Consider the following 18709-nt stretch of genomic DNA (forward strand, 5'->3'; position numbering starts at 1 on the left):
TATCACCAAAGTGCTGACCTACTTCCAAATCTAACACCTGGCCGGGCTCATTACCCAGTACCAAATCTAATGTGGCTTTGCCCCTTGTTGGCCTGTCTACATACTGTGTCAGGAAGCCCTCCTGCACACTCTGGACAAAAACTGACCCATCTATAGAACTCCAAGTATAGTGTTCCCAGTCAATATTTGGAAAGTTGAAGTCCCCCATGACAACTACCTTGTCTCTCTCACTCCTATTGAGAATCATCTTTGCTATCCTTTCCTCTTCATATCTGGAATTATTTGGAGGCCTATAGAAAACTCCCAACAGGGTGACCTCTCCTTTCCTGTTTCTAACCTCAGCCCATACTACCTCAGTTGACGAGTCCCCAAACATCCTTTCTGCAACTGTAATACTGTCCTTGACCAACAATGCCACACCTCCCCCTCTTTTACCATCTTCTCTACTCTTACTGAAACATCTAAATCCCGGAACCTGCAACAACCATTCCTGTCCCTGCTCTATCCATGTCTCCAAAATGGCCACAACATCCAAGTCGCAGCTACCAACCCATGCTGCAGATTCTCCCACCGTATTCTGGATGCTGCTGATGTTGAAGTAGACACACTTCAAACCAACTTCTTGCTTGCCGGTGCCATCTTGCGTCCCTGAAACTTTATTTTGGACCTCCCTACTCTCAACCTTTTTTATACTCGAACTACAATTTTGGTTCCCAGCCGCCTGCTGAATTAGTTTAAACCCACCCGAATAGCCGTAGCGAATTCCCCCCCCCCCCCCCCCCCAAGGATATCAGTACCCCTCTGGTTCAGGTGAAGACCATCCTGCTTGTAGAGGGCCCACCTACCCCAGGAAGAGCCCCAATTATCCAAGAATCCAAAACCCTCTCTCCTGCACCATCCCTGCGGCCATGTGTTCAACTCCTCTTTCTCCCTATTCCTCACCTCACTATCATGTGGCACGGGCAACAAACCAGAGACAACAACTCTGTTTGTCCTAGCTCTAAGCTTCCATTCTAGCTCCCTGAATTTCTGCCTTAAGTCCCAATCTCTCTTCCTACCTATGTCGTTGGTGCCAATGTGGACCACGACTTGGGGCTGCTCCCCCTCCGGCTTAAGGATCCCAAAAACACGAATATGTTTGAAATGCTTGATTATCATGACCCTGAAATTAGCATTGATTGTGTAACACCCATCTGAAATCTGTCTCCTTCTGTTGTGTGCTGCATTCGTCATAGAAATAGATGTAGGTTTTAATCCACCAAGAGAATGGGTGGATTAATCCGCCCAGGATCAATTTGTAACCTTCATCTTGCCTTTTCTGATATTTCACCATTGGACACTTAAGCTAACGATCAGTGGGGAGCTAATTGGCATCTGTGGTAATACTGAAACAAAATACAAGACATTGAAAATCTGAAATAAAAAGAAAAAATACAGTAAATGCTTATTGAGTTTGACAGCAGCAATGGAGAGAGAAATAAAAATTAACATGTAGGTCCATGACCTTTCATCAGAACTGACGATAAACTCTGTTTCAGGGAGAGCTACATTTGTGTAATTCCAGCATTATTTTATTCCAGAAAATTAATATTCCTACTTTGATTGTCAATATCTAGTTAACCTAGATAATGTTTGGAAATTGAATGTTGAATTGTGGTGTATAGAAGAGAGCATTAATTAGAAATGATTTCAATTCCATCTTCTAATTTGCACTGCTATATGCAAAGCAGCTGAAATTTTTTCACCAACTCTTTTAATTTCTCCAGAGTTTTCTTTCTTTAAAATATTTGACTAAATGGTACCTGAATTCTTTGGGTTGAGGTGAAGTTGGGTTATACAGGTTTGAATTTTCAGTCAGCAAATAATTAAAACTTTTTATGATCGGAGGTTACTTTAGTTTATAATGCTCAGATAAAAACATCATTTACATGAAATGAAACCTAACAGATTATTTAATATTGTTAAACTTGTCTAACTTTGTATGATTTGTTCTGTTTAAGCTTTTTTGTGATGTCTATGATTTAAGCTTTTTGTCTTTGCTTTAATTTCTGTCTTGGTATGAGATTTACTAGTAAATATTCTTGAAGTAGCGTGGTGTTGGTGGCAGGGAATCTGGTGTTCCACACTGATTTGCCTAGGTCTTGTCTTTTCTGCATCACTGTGGTAACAGGCACAATTCGTAAGGCTCAGAACCTTCTGAAACAATATTCTCAGCATGGGCTGGATGGCAAAAAGGGTGTTTCTAATCTCGCTCCCACTGAAGGTAATCATCCCCTTGTCCCTGGGTGCACTTCTTTTGGCTTTTCTTTGCAAAGTCTTGCTTTCTAATTAACCACATCTGTTTTCATAAAAGCATTCTAAATCTTTTGCACCTTCTGCACACCTTGCCTAATCTATGCCTCTGGTAAACTTTAGATGGGAGTTTGAATCTTGCAAGAATTTGCAGAGAAATACTTCTGGGGCATTCAGGCTTGATCAGTGTCCAGGAGAAATCAGTCATTGCTCATTGAGCAGGGAGAGGAGGGAGTGTTCATGGAGATGTTTCTCTCATCTAGTGTGTGGAGGGACATGTACAAGTGAATAGCAAACATTCCATTGCAGTTGTAGCCGGTGATATTCGAGAATTGAATCACTTGTGGGTCATTGGCTGCAGGGTGTTGAAAAATTGCTTCCTTTTTATTGTTTCTATAATATTGATTATATTAAAAGGAAATTTAATTTTTTGTGTGAAATGAGAAAATTATGTTCCAGTTTTGTTTTCTCCCAGTGGGAACATTGCATACTAAAAGTGTGACCAGTTTATATAGTTAGGGCTAGGGTTAGGAGCCTACAACCCAATGGTCTCAATGTGGACTTGACAAGTTTCAAAATTTCCCCACCCCCAGCCTCATCCCATGACCAGCCCTCCCTCTCATCCCTGCCTCCTTGACCTGACACAACTTGTCTATCATCTTTCCCACCTCACTGACCAATCCTCCCACTGCCTACCTGCACTCACCTACCTTCCCCACCCCTCCTGTCTCTATTTATTTTGGAGCTCTCTTTCCCCCTCCCCCATTTCTGAAGGAGGGTCCTTACCCGAAACATCAAATTTCCTGCTCCTCTGTTGCCTGGCTTGCTTGTGTTCCTCCACTCCACACTGTTATCTATATAGGTATTTCCTTTATTAGTGAGGTTTTTTCTTAAAAAAGGGACAAAACCAAGTTTAAAGTTGGCAATAACTTATGTTGCACATCTGCCTAATTGTCACCCCATCCACTAGGCTGACTAACATGAAGACTACTCCGGTTTTGACTACTGATTCGACGATATAAATCACCTCATGTGGAAAGTGCAAGTTGTGTTTTTTTGGTCTAATGAGTCACGATTAGCAATATAAATAGGTTAGACAGAGATCCGAAACATCACAAATATTGTTCCTAATTTGTGATCGTCTGACCAAGTCCTGTATGAATTTCTTTATCTATTAATTGATATGAAAATTGACACTGCATTATCCTGACTAGGAGATTAAGGAATTGGTTTGTTAGATTACACTCCTTTCTAAAGTCTGTCAGTCATTTCTCCGAGTTTCCATATGTGCCCATAGTCCGTCCTTTCAGCAGCTCTAGATCAACTGCTTCTGTTTCTGCTAATTGACATCTGACCAGGTCATGATCACGAATTGCGAGCTAAACATCTCTCAGATACGCTGAATGAGAAGCATGGGCCTGCAGTGGGTAAGTTGCATATTTCTTTAAGAACAAAAAAAGGAAAACTCCTTCAACTTTTTTTGTTGCACTTTTAACAATGTTACAACTTCTGGGATGGAAATCACTGTTCAGTTTTAATTGCTGAGTAATTTACCAGTCATGCATACCCTTTTTCAAGCCTTGTCTTCTCCCTGTTCATCTCCATACCACTTCATGGCTGCTCAACTCTACCCTCTCTTCCTGCTGTATCGAGTGGTGAATGAAGAGGTTGCAGACTCTTTTAATGTGCTTTATTCAGCAGATTAAAGGGTACATTTGACAATTGGCAAGGAGCATAATGATGTAGGGCCCGTTTAGCCCTTCACTACCAAAACTCTTGAATGGATACACTTCCCTTTGGACTCATACAATTAGCCAGTGACAGGGGTTCAAGCTTCCTTCCATACTGGTGGTCTGAAGCATTTTTGATGTCACTCTCCAGAAGCACTCCCCTAGCACTTCTGCTTCATTGATTGCCTTGGTGTTGCGAGATGTAATTCAGTAACAGATGTATGGGTATAAGTTGCAGCTTGATGGTGATTCCCTGTGCTGGAAACGCAATAATCAGATTTCATCAATCTCTCACTTCCATTAAATTACAAACTTGGGGGTATAACAGAGATGGGATGTTCACTGACTGTTCATATTGAATTTATTTCTCAGCAGTTACTCATGTCGACAGTATTTTCTGTAATACTATTTAGGAACCAAAACGTAACTCTGTGAAGCTCGGTGACTAATGTGCCAAAGAAGACTGCTGTTAGTAAAACTGGTGTTCTGTGGGTGTGGGCAGTGTCATTACTTGGACCATTGTAATTTAGAAATGAATTATGTAGTAGTTTAACCTGCAAAGGCTGCAGTTGTATCTTTGTTCTTTCTCACCTTCCTACTTGATCCCGATACTCCTTTGCTGTGCCCATGATTTTACATGTTAAAGATGGCTGAATGGGGTTTAATGCTGTGTTCTTTCTGCTTTAACTGCGGTTAATGGGCATTAGGAAAAGGCTGCTGCAGGCAAAGTTTTTTTTTGCCTTTTATTTAACTACCTGCCTTAGTATTCAATTGTTCAGGTTATTTCTCAGTACTCCTCTTTATTGTTCTGCTCAAAACAATAGCGCAGAGTCTCCAGAGAAGTATAAAAGTGCACCGGGAGCTTGTAAAGGATGTTAGGAAAGGCTGTGAGCTGTGCTGTCAGGCTCTAAGCTGTGTAGTAAGTTTGAATGGGGAGACTTGTTTTCTGTGAGAAGTTATTTGATGGGAGTGTGTAAAATTAAGAGGAGTACTGATGCGATGCCCAGGATAGATAACTTTTTCTGTTAGTAGAAGGGCTAATAATCATTGGCATAGATTTAAGATAAGAGCAGTAAGGCCAAGAGGAGAGCTGAGGAGCAATTGTATTACCCAGAGGGTCTGATAGGGCAGTTGAGTAAGAAACTCTGAACGTTTTAGGCAGTACATAGATATTTACTTCCATTGCCATAGCCTTTGGGTTAATGAGCCAAGAGCTGGAAAATGGAATTAGTGTAGCCAGATATTTATTAACCTGCATAGACATGACAGGCAGAATGGTGGCCTGCCGTGCTATGGTCGGATGTCTATGGGAAAGGGTGATGGGAATATGTATGTTATATAATTAGAACACAGAACATAGAACAGTACGGCACAGAACAGGCCCTTCAGCCCACAATGTTGTGCCGACCATTGATCCTCATGTATGCACCCTCAAATTTCTGTGACCATATGCATGTCCAGCAGTCTCTTAAATGACCCCAATGACCTTGCTTCTACAACTGCTGCTGGCAACGCATTCCATGCTGTCACAACTCTGTGTAAAGAACCCGCCTCTGACATCCCCTCTATACTTTCCTCCAACCAGCTTAAAACTATGACCCCTCGTGCTAGCCATTTCTGCCCTGGGAAATAGTCTCTGGCTATCAACTCTATCTATGCCTCTCATTATCTTGTATACCTCAATTAGGTCACCTCTCCTCCTCCTTTTCTCCAATGAAAAGAGACCGAGCTCAGTCAACCTCTCTTCATAAGATAAGCCCTCCAGTCCAGGCAGCATCCTGGTAAACCTCCTCTGAACCCTCTCCAAAGCATCCACATCTTTCCTATAATAGGGCGACCAGAACTGGATGCAGTATCCCAAGTGCAGTCTAACCAAAGTTTTATAGAGCTGCAACAAGATCTCATGACTCTTAAACTGAATCCCCCTGTTAATGAAAGCCAAAACACCATATGCTTTCTTAACAACCCTGTCCACTTGGGTGGCCATTTTAAGGGATCTGTGTATCTGCACACAAAGATCCCTCTGTTCCTCCACACTGCCAAGAATCCTATCCTTAATCCTGTACTCAGCTTTCAAATTCGACTTTCCAAAATGCATCACCTCGCATTTATCCAGGTTGAACTCCATCTGCCACCTCTCAGCCCATCTCTGCATCCTGTCAATGTCCCGCTGCAGCCTACAACAGCCCTCTATACTGTCAACGACACCTCCGACCTTTGTGTCGTCTGCAAACTTGCTGACCCATCCTTCAATCCCCTCATCCAAGTCATTAAAAATTACAAACAGTAGAGGCCCAAGGACAGAGCCCTGTGGAACCCCACTCACCACTGACTTCCAGGCAGAATATTTTCCTTCTACTACCACTCGCTGTCTTCTGTTGGCCAGCCAATTCTGTATCCAGGCAGCTAAGTTCCCCTGTATCCCATTCCTCCTGATCTTCTGAATGAGCCTACCATGGGGAACCTTATCAAATGCCTTACTGAAGTCCATATACACCACATCTGCAGCTCGACCCTCATCAACTTTTCTAGTCACATCCTCAAAGAACTCGATAAGGTTTGCGAGGCATGACCTGCCCCCCTCAAAGCCGTGTTGACTGCATTTGATCAAGCCATGCTCTTCCAGATGGTCATAAATCCTATCCCTCAGAATCCTTTCCAGCACCTTGCAGATGACAGACGTGAGACTTACTGGTCTGTAATTGCCGGGGATTTCCCTATTTCCTTTCTTGAACAGAGGAGTTACATTTGCCTCTCTCCAGTCCTCAGGTACGACTCCAGTGGAGACCGAGGATGCAAAGATCTTTGCAAGTGACGAAGCAATTGCATTTCTCGCTTCCCAAAGCAGCCAAGGACAAATCTGGTCCGGGCCTGGCGACTTGTCAATCTTAATGTTTGACAAAATTTTCAGCACATCAGCTTCCTCTATCTCTATCCATTCCAGCATGCACACCTGCTCTTCAAAGGTTTCATTCACTACAAAGTTTGTTTCTTTCGTAAAGACAGAAGCAAAAAACTCATTTAGGGCTTCCCCTACCTCCTCAGGCTCCACACACAAGTTCCCTATGCTATCCCTGATCGGCCCTACTCTTTCTTTGACCATTCTCTTATTCCTCACATAAGTGTAAAATGCCTTTGTGTTCTCCCTAATCCGTTCTGCCAAGCCTTTCTCTTGCCCCCTCCTGGCTCTCCTCAGACCATTTTTGAGCTCCTTCCTTGCCTGCGTGTAATCCTCTCTAGCTGAACTTGACCCTAGCTTCCTTCACCTTATGTAAGCTACCTTCTTCCTTTTCACAAGAAGCTCCACCGCTCTCGTCATCCAAGGTTCCTTTATCTTACCCCTTCTTGCCTGTCTCAGAGGGACATATTTACTCATCACTCCCAACAACTGTTCCTTAAACCGTCTCCACATGTCTATAGTTCCCTTACCATGGAACAACTGCTCCCAGTCCATGCTTCCTAACTCATGTCTAATCGCATCATAGTTTCCTCTTCCCCAATTAAATATCCTCCCATTTTGCCTAATCCTCTCCTTCTCCATAGCTATGTAGAATGTGAGGCAGTTATGGTCACTGTCACCAAAATGCTCTCCCACCACAAGATCTGATACCTGCCCCGGCTCGTTTCCGAGCACCAAGTCTAGAATGGCCTCTCCCCTCGTCGGCCTGTCAACATTAGTGAATGAAACCTTTGAAGAGCAGGTGTGCATGCTGGAATGGATAGAGATAGAGGAAGCTGATGTACTGAAAATTTTGTCAAACATTAAGATTGACAAGTCGCCAGGCCCGGATCAGATTTGTCCTCGGCTGCTTTGGGAAGCGAGAAATGCAATTGCTTCGCCACTTGCGAAGATCTTTGCATCCTCGCTCTCCACTGGAGTCGTACCTGAGGACTGGAGAGAGGCAAATGTAATTCCTCTCTTCAAGAAAGGAAATAGGGAAATCCCCGGCAATTATAGACCGGTAAGTCTCACGTCTGTCGTCTGCAAGGTGTTAGAAAGGATTCTGAGGGATAAGATTTATGACCATCTGGAAGAGCATGGCTTGATCAAATACAGTCAACACGGCTTTGTGAGGGGTAGGTCATGCCTTACAAACCTTATCGAGTTTTTTGAGGATGTGACTAGTAAGGTTGATGAGGGTCAAGCTGTGGATGTGGTGTATATGGACTTCAGTAAGGCATTTGATAAGGTTCCCCATGGAAGGCTCATTCAGAAGGTCAGGAGGAATGGGATACAGGGGAACTTAGCTGCTTGGATACAGAATTGGCTGGCCAACAGAAGACAGCGAGTGGTAGTAGAAGGAAAATATTCTGCCTGGAAGTCAGTGGTGAGTGGGGTTCCACAGGGCTCTGTCCTTGGGCCTCTACTGTTTGTAATTTTTATTAATGACTTGGACGAGGGAATTGAAGGATGGGTCAGCAAGTTTGCAGACGACACAAAGGTCGGAGGTGTCGTTGACAGTGTAGAGGGCTGTTGTAGGCTGCAGCGGGACATTGACAGGATGCAGAGATGGGCTGAGAGGTGGCAGATGGAGTTCAACCTGGATAAATGCGAGGTGATGCATTTTGGAAGGTCGAATTTGAAAGCTGAGTACAGGATTAAGGATAGGATTCTTGGCAGCGTGGAGGAACAGAGGGATCTTGGTGTGCAGATACATAGATCCCTTAAAATGGCCACCCAAGTGGACAGGGTTGTTAAGAAAGCATATGGTGTTTTGGCTTTCATTAACAGGGGGATTGAGTTTAAGAGTCGTGAGATCTTGTTGCAGCTCTATAAAACTTTGGTTAGACCGCACTTGGAATACTGCGTCCAGTTCTGGGCGCCCTATTATAGGAAAGATGTGGATGCTTTGGAGAGGGTTCAGAGGAGGTTTACCAGGATGCTGCCTGGACTGGAGGGCTTATCTTATGAAGAGAGGTTGACTGAGCTCGGTCTCTTTTCATTGGAGAAAAGGAGGAGGAGAGGGGACCTAATTGAGGTATACAAGATAATGAGAGGCATAGATAGAGTCGATAGCCAGAGACTATTTCCCAGGGCAGAAATGGCTAGCACGAGGGGTCATAGTTTTAAGCTGGTTGGTGGAAAGTATAGAGGGGATGTCAGAGGCAGGTTCTTTACGCAGAGAGTTGTGAGAGCATGGAATGCGTTGCCAGCAGCAGTTGTGGAAGCAAGGTCATTGGGGTCATTTAAGAGACTGCTGGACATGCATATGGTCACAGAAATTTGAGGGTGCATCCATGAGGATCAATGGTCGGCACAACATTGTGGGCTGAAGGGCCTGTTCTGTGCTGTACTGTTCTATGTTCTATGTTCTAACATACTGAGTTAGGAAACCCTCTTGAACACACCTTACAAAAACAGCTCCATTCAAATCTTCTGCTCGAAGGAGGTTCCAATCAATATTAGGAAAGTTAGTCACCCATTACTACAACCCTACTGCGTCCACACTTTTCCAAAATCTGTCGACCTATGCTTTCTTCAATCTCCCTGCTGCTATTGGGGGGCCTGTAGTAAACCCCTAACGAGGTGACTACTCCCTTGCTGTTCCAAATTTCCACCCACACTGACTGGGTAGGCAGATCTTCCTCGACAATGGAAGCTTCTGTAGCTGTGATATCCTCTCTGATTAGTAGTGCTACACCCCCTCCTCTTTTTCGCCCCCTCCCTATTCTTTTTAAATGTTCTAAACCCTGGAACATCCAGCAACCGTTCCTGCCCATGAGAAACCCATGTCTCTGTTATGGTCACAAAATCATAGCACCAGGTACTGATCCATGCTCTAAGTTCATCACTTTTATTCCTGATACTCCTTGCATTAAAGCAAACACACTTTAACCGATCCCTTGGTTCCTTCCCACTAGCTGGTCTACCTCTTGCTACTACCTCACCTGCATCAACGCTCACCTCTGGTATACAGCTCAGGTTCCCACCCCCCTGCCATACTAGTTTAAACCCTCTCGAACTACTCGAGCAAACCTTCCACCCAGGACATTGGTCCCCTTCCAGTTCAGATGCAACCCGTCCTTCTTGTACAGGTCTGACCTTCCCCAGAAGGCATCCCAATTGTCTACATCTCTGAAGCCCTCCCTCCTACATCAGCTGCGTAGCCACGTGTTAAGCTGCGCCCGCTCCCTGTTCCTCGCCTCGCTATCTCGTGGCACCGGTAGTAAACCAGAGAACACTACTCTGTTCGTCCTGCTCTGCAGCTTCCATCCTAACTCCCTGAAATCACTTTTTTATATCCTCAATCTTATTTCTGACTATATCATTAGTGCCAATATGTAACACGATTTCTGTCTGTTCGCCCTGCCCTTTTAGAACCTTATACACCTGATCGGAGACGTCCCGGACCCTGGCACCAGGGAGGCAACATATCTTCCGGGAATCCCGATCCTGACCACAAAATCTCCTGTCAATTCCCCTAACTATCGAGTCCCCTACCACGAGTACTTTTCTGTTCTGCCCCCTTCCCTTCTTTGCCACAGTGTCAGGCTCAGTGCCAGAGAACTGACTACTATGGCTTTCCTCTGGTAGGTCATCCCCCCCAGCAGTATCCAAAACGGTATACTTATTGCTGAGGGGAATGCCCACAGGGGATCTCTGCACTGTCTGTCTGTCCCCTTTCCTCCCCCTAACTGTAACCCATCTATCCTTGTCCTGAGCCTTAAGAGTGACCAACTCCCGGTAACTCCTCTCAATTACCCCCTCTGCCTCCCGAATGATCCGTAGTTCATCCAGCTCCAGCTCCATTTCCCTAACACGGTTTTCAAGGAGCTGTAGTTGGGTGCACTTCCCGTAGATGTAGCCAGCGGAGACGTGTGCCACATCTCCCAACTGCCACATTCTGCAGGAGGAGCAAGCAACTGCCCTAGCAACCGTACCCCACTTATCTGAACACCCACTCAGTACTAAAGTAGAAAGCTTACTTCAAGTAATAATAACAAATTAATAACAAACTTACTTTCAATAGAGAAAGTTTAGAATGAACCTTACCTTATTAACTAGGTTAGAGGAGGAGGGCGGGTGGGAGACTCTACAGTTGTAGAGTCTCGGGTTTAGCCGCCTTGCTGATATATATGGTCACTGCTTTCCTTCCCGGCTGCCCCTCTGGTCCTCGTCACTTCCTCCGCTGCTCCCGCTCCTTCTCTGAAAGAGGAAAAACACCGCTGCCCGCTACCGGTAAGTAATTTTAAAAATAAACTGCTTTACCTTAGCTGCAGTCTTCCGGGTCCGTCCTGCCTCCGCTGCTGCTCGCAATAGTTGAATTAATAGTTTAATAGTTGAATTATGAACATTTGCAGTGGGCCAGTCCAACTTGCATTCACTCACCTGCCATTGATTCATATTCATTCATGCCCTTAGTATTTGAAAACAATCTATCCACTTCAGTACAGAAACATAGGATGCTGTTTTAGAGGAAGGTACTGTGTTAGCGTATACTGAAGTAAACTGTTACCTGTTAAAGTATCTCATTGGTTCTAACAAGGTATTTTATCCAGGATGACTGGACCCTAATATTCAGCAGAAAGCAAATGTTAACATCCAAATCTTATTGGCTTTGCATACCTATAGAGACCATTATGTTCGCCATGATTGTTTTTATAATTGCAGAATAACCTATTTCCCAACTTTTCAACATCAATCACCATCTATCACCAATATTTTTCCCTTGGATGAGCAGGATGATCAGGATTGAGTGGCAGATTGTGATCAGTTCATGCTGTGATGTGAGTGTGTGTTAGAGTTGTTCGGACCCCTCCCCCTATTGGATTTGTTCCCTTAAAAATAGATGACACACATATCAAGGACTTTACTGAGAACTAAATTCTCTGGAACTTTGCTTCTGAACTGATTGGGATTTAAGTGGGAAAGGTGGATGTGATTTTCTAATGGTGCATTTTCATCAGACATGTATGTGGAGAGTCTGCTCATCCTAAACACTGTTGCAAATGCTTTTTGTCTTTAGGAAATGCATATTAACAGCTCATGGGGATCAGAATTGAATAGTTTTAACTGCAGTCTGTGTGGTCTGAATTGCTTGACATGTCGTGGTCAAATGGATGAAAGATAAGTGCCAAAGGAGGTAGACAGTGGGAGTGGGGAACAGAAGTGAACTCACTTTCTTTTCATTGTTTCAGTTGATTTTTGTCCTTGGTTTTAAATTTGCTCTTTGTAAGAGTGACTTGTTGCTGACTGAAGCGTTTATTGTCTCCGTTTTGACATTACAGTGTATTTGACTTTGATGTTTGGCATTCGTTTGAATTTAACTCCTTTCTGAACATGACCACAAATATATATATATTTATAATTCTGTTTGTGAAGTGACAAATCTCTTTGTAGGTACAAGTTGTCTAATTTTTTTACTGCTGTTATGTACTGTGCTCATTGGGTATCAGCAATTAGCATTTCAGCCAGCATTCCCAACTCTAGTTTCCCTCCCAGCCTTCCAGGTCCTAGTGTTCCCTTTCCTGAGCCTATGATATTCCAATGTGGAAGAACACTCTGAGCAAAGTTTCTTGAAGTTTTCATTCTGTTCTGTCCCTCAGGAAAGCAGTCCACCAGCAAGTTAGCTTCCAGTACTGCCACAACCCTCCAGCCCTGGCTAAAGGAATAGTGGGCAGTGTGGGAAGAGTCATTTCAGTGAGCTGAATGTTAAATTTGCTTTGGCAATAACTCAGCATTTCTGGAAGCTTATTTTGCCCTGTTTTTCTCAGGGAAGGAGGACATATTGGACAGTGAGATTGACTCATACATTCACTGCGTCAGTGCCTTTGTAAAACTAGCCCAGATTGAGTACCAGTTATTGACAGGCATCATTCCTGAACATCACCAGAAGAAAACATTTGACTCTCTGATACAGGTAGGATTCTCTTACATTATTAAAACTGATTATTCTTTTTGTCCAGTAAGTGCCTGGCCCTATTATCTGTAAAAGCAGTATGAAAAGTGATGTAACCTGTTTTTCAGCAGCTTCTAGTGGTTAAATAAGATAAATCCCATACACTCACTTTAAAATCCACATGTAACAATTTATTTATCTAACTCTAACAGTGAACAAATTAACTAATCTATTAAAGCAAATAAATCCCTTCTAACTGCTAACTGGAAACATTATCTGGTTGTGCTGTTGGTACCTTTTGTTATTTAATAGATGCTTTCTCCTAAGAGACAGAGGAGGCTAGAGTGCCAGCAATTCTCTCTCAAGAACTGGGCTGTTAGCTCTGGTGGATGGGAGTTAGCTCTGATGTTTTGTCCAACAGCCCCCTTCTTTTATATCCTTGATGACATATCAATATTTCTTAGAGTAGGATTCGTCCTATGTTGTCAAAACAATCAGATTTAAATTTAGGTGATAGCAAGAACTGCAGATGCTGAAGTCAGATATAAGACAGTGTGGAGCTGGAGGAATATATCGGGCCACGCAGCATCAGAGGGGCAAAAATGTTGATGTTTCCAGTTGGGGCCCCTCAGAAATCAGAAATTTAAATTTAATTGATGTTGGTATCCAAGTGCCTGGTTCAGATTGATTGATTGGCTAAATTCAAAACTTGTTTCGGTAACACCGCAGCTTGGCCTGCTAACTGTTTGGCCTTTTGACAGAAATGTTTCAATTTGTGCACTGTCTGTGTACTCGCAAACTTTCAAACTGCTGCTCACGGACATCCATTTTAAACATCTAAGCCTAGAAATGCACATGATCTTTTAAAGCGACCACGCAATGCTTTCCTTCTTAACATTTTACGAACACCAAATTCGAACTTCCTGCCTCCCAATCCCCAAGTACTCTACCCAATTCCGCAACACAGAAAAGAAGCTGAATGTGTAATAATAAGATCTGAGAGGAGAAAATGGATAGGTTGTGCTGAAAGCAACCCATCTCGTGAGAGGAGCACAGTGTAGGGGGTGTGTAAAAACATAGAGGGACACAATTGGGCTGTAAAGTTATGAAAGTTGAAGTTAAGTCTTAGAGGCTGCAGGGTCACCAAGTGGAAAATGAGGTGATGTTCTTCAAGCTTGCACTGAGGCTTCCTGGAACTGTCTGAGTTAATTGCCTAGAGGACAGTTAAGAGTCAACCACATTGCTGTGGGTCTGGAGTCACATGTAGGCTAGAGCAGGTAAGGATGGCAGTTTCCTTCCCTAAAGGACATTAGTGACCAGACTGTATCTGCATGTGATGGTGAAGGATGACCATTTTCCTTTTGGATATTTGGGAGCCTGTCATCTGTCTCTCTCTCTCTCTCTCTGCGCTTCAGGAAGCACTGGATGGCCTTATGGTAGAAGGAGAGAGCATTGTCTCCACAGCACGCCGTGCCATTATGCGACATGATTATTCTGCTGTTTTAACCATATTCCCTATCCTTAAGCACCTCAAGCAGATGAAGCAGGAGTTTGATCAGGTTCTGCAGGTACATGCAATGATTTAGTCAAAAGGCTCCGAAGTGGGCGGGTGGATGCTTTGAAATATGGTATGGGATTGGTGGCTGTGAAACAAGCTGGGAATTTGCATGTGCTGCCCATGGTGGAAAGTGGAAAAACTGTCTTTGGTTTAGGCCTTGCCCTTGCTTCCTGGCTGGGATTTGGAGACTGAGCAGCCATGCGTAAGCCTAACTCTCTTCCTGGGTTTGGAACGGCGCACAGCAGTCAAGCGGAGATCAGTGGAAAGTATACTACTGTATGCATGGCTTGTTGTTTTATTGTCAAGAGCCCCACCATTGCCTCTACCATCAGTTTTTGCTGACCGTCAAACCATCACTGTCACTGGCAGGACAGTCTGAATAGGCTGCTTCCTGTACCCACACTTCTGGTACAGGGATTGGACAGTCAATTGCCACCCAGCAGTAAATATTGTCCAATTGGTTGTGCCCAGCAACCAGCTTCCAGCCAGGAGAGTTGGTTAGCTCAGGCAATGCCATTCAAAAGTGTGTTTGCTCTTCATTTTTTTGAAAGGGTCAGAATTGAGCCTGAAACTTTCTCCAGACAAATATGCTGCACACATTTTTGGTAATGCTTGTGTCACACAGGGTACAGCAGCAAGCACCAAGAATAAGTTACCGGTTCTTATTACCTCCATGGAGACCACAGGAGCAAAAGCTTTGGAAGAGTTTGCAGACAGCATTAAGGTAGGTGTTGAATCAGTGAAGTTTCACTCTCTATAGGTTTAGCAATATTTTATGGTCTGTCAATTGTAAGCAGCCTTCTCTGCTGTCAATCCACAGTGAAAAATTGCTGCAATCCTGTATAAATGCATTCTGTGCGTCATACCATTAGCTTTTTACGTCTGCCTATTCTTTCATATCTCTGACTAATGGGATGGTGGCATAAGAAACTCTATCCTTCTCTTAGTTGTATAAGAGACCCCAGATGGGCTTTTAACAAAGAACTGTATGAAATGGCGTAAAACGCAAGCCATTTAGGAGCTATTGATGTACTTGTGGAGATTGGACTGGTATGTCCTCGTGTTTTGATGAGCGAGATTGAATACCTGACAACCACCTGAAACCCATTTGAAATCATTCACCTTTTTAAAGCCTACTTGTATCGTAACCTCTTGCCTATTTTATCATTTCTGTTTCTTGCTTAAAAACGTCTGTGCTTCAGATGTACAACATCTGGCCTCTTTTTGTTTAAAGACTGAACCTTAAACTACATCATTCTGTGAAAATCTAGCCATTGTAAGCAGTGACATAGCTTCCTTTCTCCTTATTCTACAGAGTGATCCAGACAAAGAGTATAATATGCCCAAAGATGGAACTGTCCATGAACTGACCAGTAATGTACGTTGGTATGGCAAGAAAAATATTTGTGTTATTACACATGCTATTGGTGTTTGGTGAACATCTAACATTTGTCATTTTGATAAGTAGATATGATAGAACACGTGATCTATTGTTCAGTTGGTAATGATACCAATTCAGCGCACGGTTAACCAAGTTGCTGTTCTTTGCTGGGTTCATTGGTGTTAAGGCGGTGCTACACTTGGGAGCAAGAGTCACCCAGTGATAGGGATACAAAATGCACCCTCTTTGCATTCCTGCTATTGATCGATGTCTCAATCTCTATGCCACCTGTCATAAGTACCTAGATCAAGTTGAGGTACCTTGCCCTTACCCGAATAGTTGTGGTCAGGAGCTACAGAAAAGCTTGGGCCCAGGGAACCAAAGACCATTGTATAGCCATGTTCGGGGGAGCAGATAGAAGGGAAAGTGAAGTTATTCTCTGTTTGCTGTGCCTCTGTTACGAGGCAGTAACAGCCACTGATTTCTCCTGCAGGCGATATTATTCCTTCAGCAGCTACTGGATTTTCAAGAGACAGCGAGCGCCATGTTGGCATCACAGGGTGAGTGTGTTTGAAAGTTTTTTTGGGGTGGGGTGGTGGTGAGGAGGTTGGAGGAAATGCTCGAGTGTTGCTTTTTTTTTGCCTTGTCATACTGTAGCTTTCCACTTGTGCGCAGATGCATGACTCTGGTCTAAAGGAGTATGGTCCAGTTGCCTGCTTGGCGACTGTTACTTCCCAAACCTGTATAAGATCGTAAGACACAGAAGCAGAAATTAGACTATTTGGCCCATCGAGTCTGCTCCACCATTCAATCACGACTGATAAGTAACTCAACCCTGTTCTCCTGCTTTCTCACCATAACCCTTGATCTCCTTGATAATCAAGAACCAATCCATCTCAGTCTTAAATGTACTTAATGACCTGACCTCTAGAGCCTTCTGTGGCAGTGAATTCTATAGATTCACCACTCTAGATTCACATCAGAAGAGGTAGAGTGATTCTCTCATTGTCTCTGCTTTCCTGTCAGTAACTTGCAGTTCTTGTCTTGGAAAGGAGTCGATGATGTTGAATTTCACTTTTCTAAGAGCTGTGTTTCTAGTGAAATTGAAATCATTGCAAAGGTTAAAATCCCACTCTCTCAAAATTGGTTTAAAAAGCCATTGTTGGTGGGTTTAATATTCTATCTGTTTCTTGTTGCTAATCTTAACTAGAGTATTGAATTATTTGTTATGTATTTATTTTAGAATTAAGTTTAATATCAAACATTTTATTGCCATTACTTTTTCTTGCTTTTTACTTTAGGTATTGTCTGTTCCTGACACCCACCCTTCAGCTTGTCTCCCTGTACCTGTTCCCAACCACACTCCCTCACCTGTTTACCACTCTGCTAGTACCCTCTGCCTGACCTTCCTGTCCTGCTTAACTTTACTCTCTCTGAACTAATGGACTTTTAATCCTTTTCACTTTTGCACTTCTCTTTGCTGTGCTGTCACCTGTAGTTCTGGGGGACACTTACAATATTCCTTTAGATCCCAGAGGTAAGTTGATGGAATTCCAAGTCTGTCTATGCCTGTGATCTCCCATCAGTTTATATTTTACTGGAACCAATGTTGTGTAAAACTGTGTCCATTGCTTCATCTGTTGAGCAGCTTAGTCTCTCTGTGATTTACCCATCCATGTCAAGCTGGTGTGGTGGGAGATGGTTCAAGGTTTGAGAAGATCTAATGCATGCATTTCTGAAAATTAGGGCTCTTGTTCCCATATTGGGTAATTGCTTGCCTCTTTTATGCTGTTACCTGAGATTATTTATTCCACAACATTTCCAAAAGGCTAAGTTAGCAAGTATAAAGTGTAGCATGGTCCCTACAGTCAGGGGGAGATTACCTTCTGCTGTGACAGGCATCTGTATAAGGGAGAGTAAATCAAGGTTGATAGTTAATTGTTTCCCAGAAGGGTCATTGGATGTGTGGCCACACCCAGGTATGAATCTGTCTCCCACTTGACCACTTTTGAGAGATGTCAACAAATGAATGGTGCCCGTGGAACTCTGTCCGAATGGGAGATGTACGGTGAACACAGACTTCCTTGTATTGTGGATTGCTATTTTAATGCTTTTCCTGTATTCTCCTAACTGGTCACAGATTTGCAGAATCGGATTTTCTATTTGAGGCCCTGGACACAACTTTGAGTGGGGTTGTAATTGTACAGTAAGGGAGTTAAACAGGATGAAGGGCACTACTCCTCTACATTGGGTTACCATTCCATTTCACCAAGTAGTCTGTAAGAGAAGGTGTTACAGAAGCTGGTAACAGAATGTTCCTGTATGATCTTGTCGAGAAAAATTTCATTTGCGTGTTGGGTTTTATTTTTGGGTAGCGGGGAAGGACGAGAATGGAGGAACTACTTTGAGAGAAGATCTCATTAATTTTATTTTAAATGATTGTCCAATGAAATATCACATCAGGATATATTTTATCACTAAAACTGGAAACGATTGACTTTGCAGAAACTGGTTCCTCTACTAGCACCTACAACTTTGAGTTCAGTAGGCGGCTCCTCAGCAACTATATCTGTAAGTATCGATTTTATAGTGAGGTTGCTGAGTCTCTTGCTTCGGTGTTTGACAGATTTAAATTGCCTTGTCAATAGTTATTTGTCACATGAAAGTTGGGTCTCATAAACAAGTAATAATCTGATTAGAGTGAAGCCTGAAAGCATTTGTTTCACTGGATGAGGGTGTATCTTGTGTATGCCATGTGACAATGGACACAAATGATTCTTTTATAAAAATTAAATAGTTCCAGTAATTTTTTATCTTGGTGCTCTTGCCTTCATGCCCAGTGCCTGAACTTTCAAGCACTATATCCCTGTTAATTTATGCCTGTTGACCTAACTTGTATGATTCTGGC

General features: G+C 43.2%; 1 protein-coding gene across 15 annotated transcripts in view; it reads left to right on the forward strand.

The window, feature by feature from the left end:
• Positions 1 to 18709, forward strand: part of exoc7 (exocyst complex component 7) — a 37838-nt gene that overhangs the window by 11427 nt on the left and 7702 nt on the right. For 2 of the 15 annotated variants that reach the window (XM_048554980.2, XM_048554981.2), the window contains 9 exons: positions 2171 to 2263; positions 3651 to 3719; positions 12738 to 12883; positions 14278 to 14430; positions 15046 to 15144; positions 15736 to 15798; positions 16295 to 16361; positions 17300 to 17338; positions 18307 to 18372. In XM_048554980.2, the coding sequence (XP_048410937.1) occupies positions 2171 to 2263; positions 3651 to 3719; positions 12738 to 12883; positions 14278 to 14430; positions 15046 to 15144; positions 15736 to 15798; positions 16295 to 16361; positions 17300 to 17338; positions 18307 to 18372 (795 nt within the window). Of the gene's footprint in view, positions 1 to 2170; positions 2264 to 3650; positions 3720 to 12737; positions 12884 to 14277; positions 14431 to 15045; positions 15145 to 15735; positions 15807 to 16294; positions 16362 to 17102; positions 17278 to 17299; positions 17339 to 18306; positions 18373 to 18709 lie in introns of those variants that run through there. The other 13 variants (XM_048554982.2, XM_048554983.2, XM_048554984.2 and 10 more) reach the window with 10 other exon arrangements.

Source organism: Stegostoma tigrinum, chromosome 22, assembly GCF_030684315.1.
Source record: "Stegostoma tigrinum isolate sSteTig4 chromosome 22, sSteTig4.hap1, whole genome shotgun sequence".
NCBI lineage: Eukaryota > Metazoa > Chordata > Chondrichthyes > Orectolobiformes > Stegostomatidae > Stegostoma > Stegostoma tigrinum.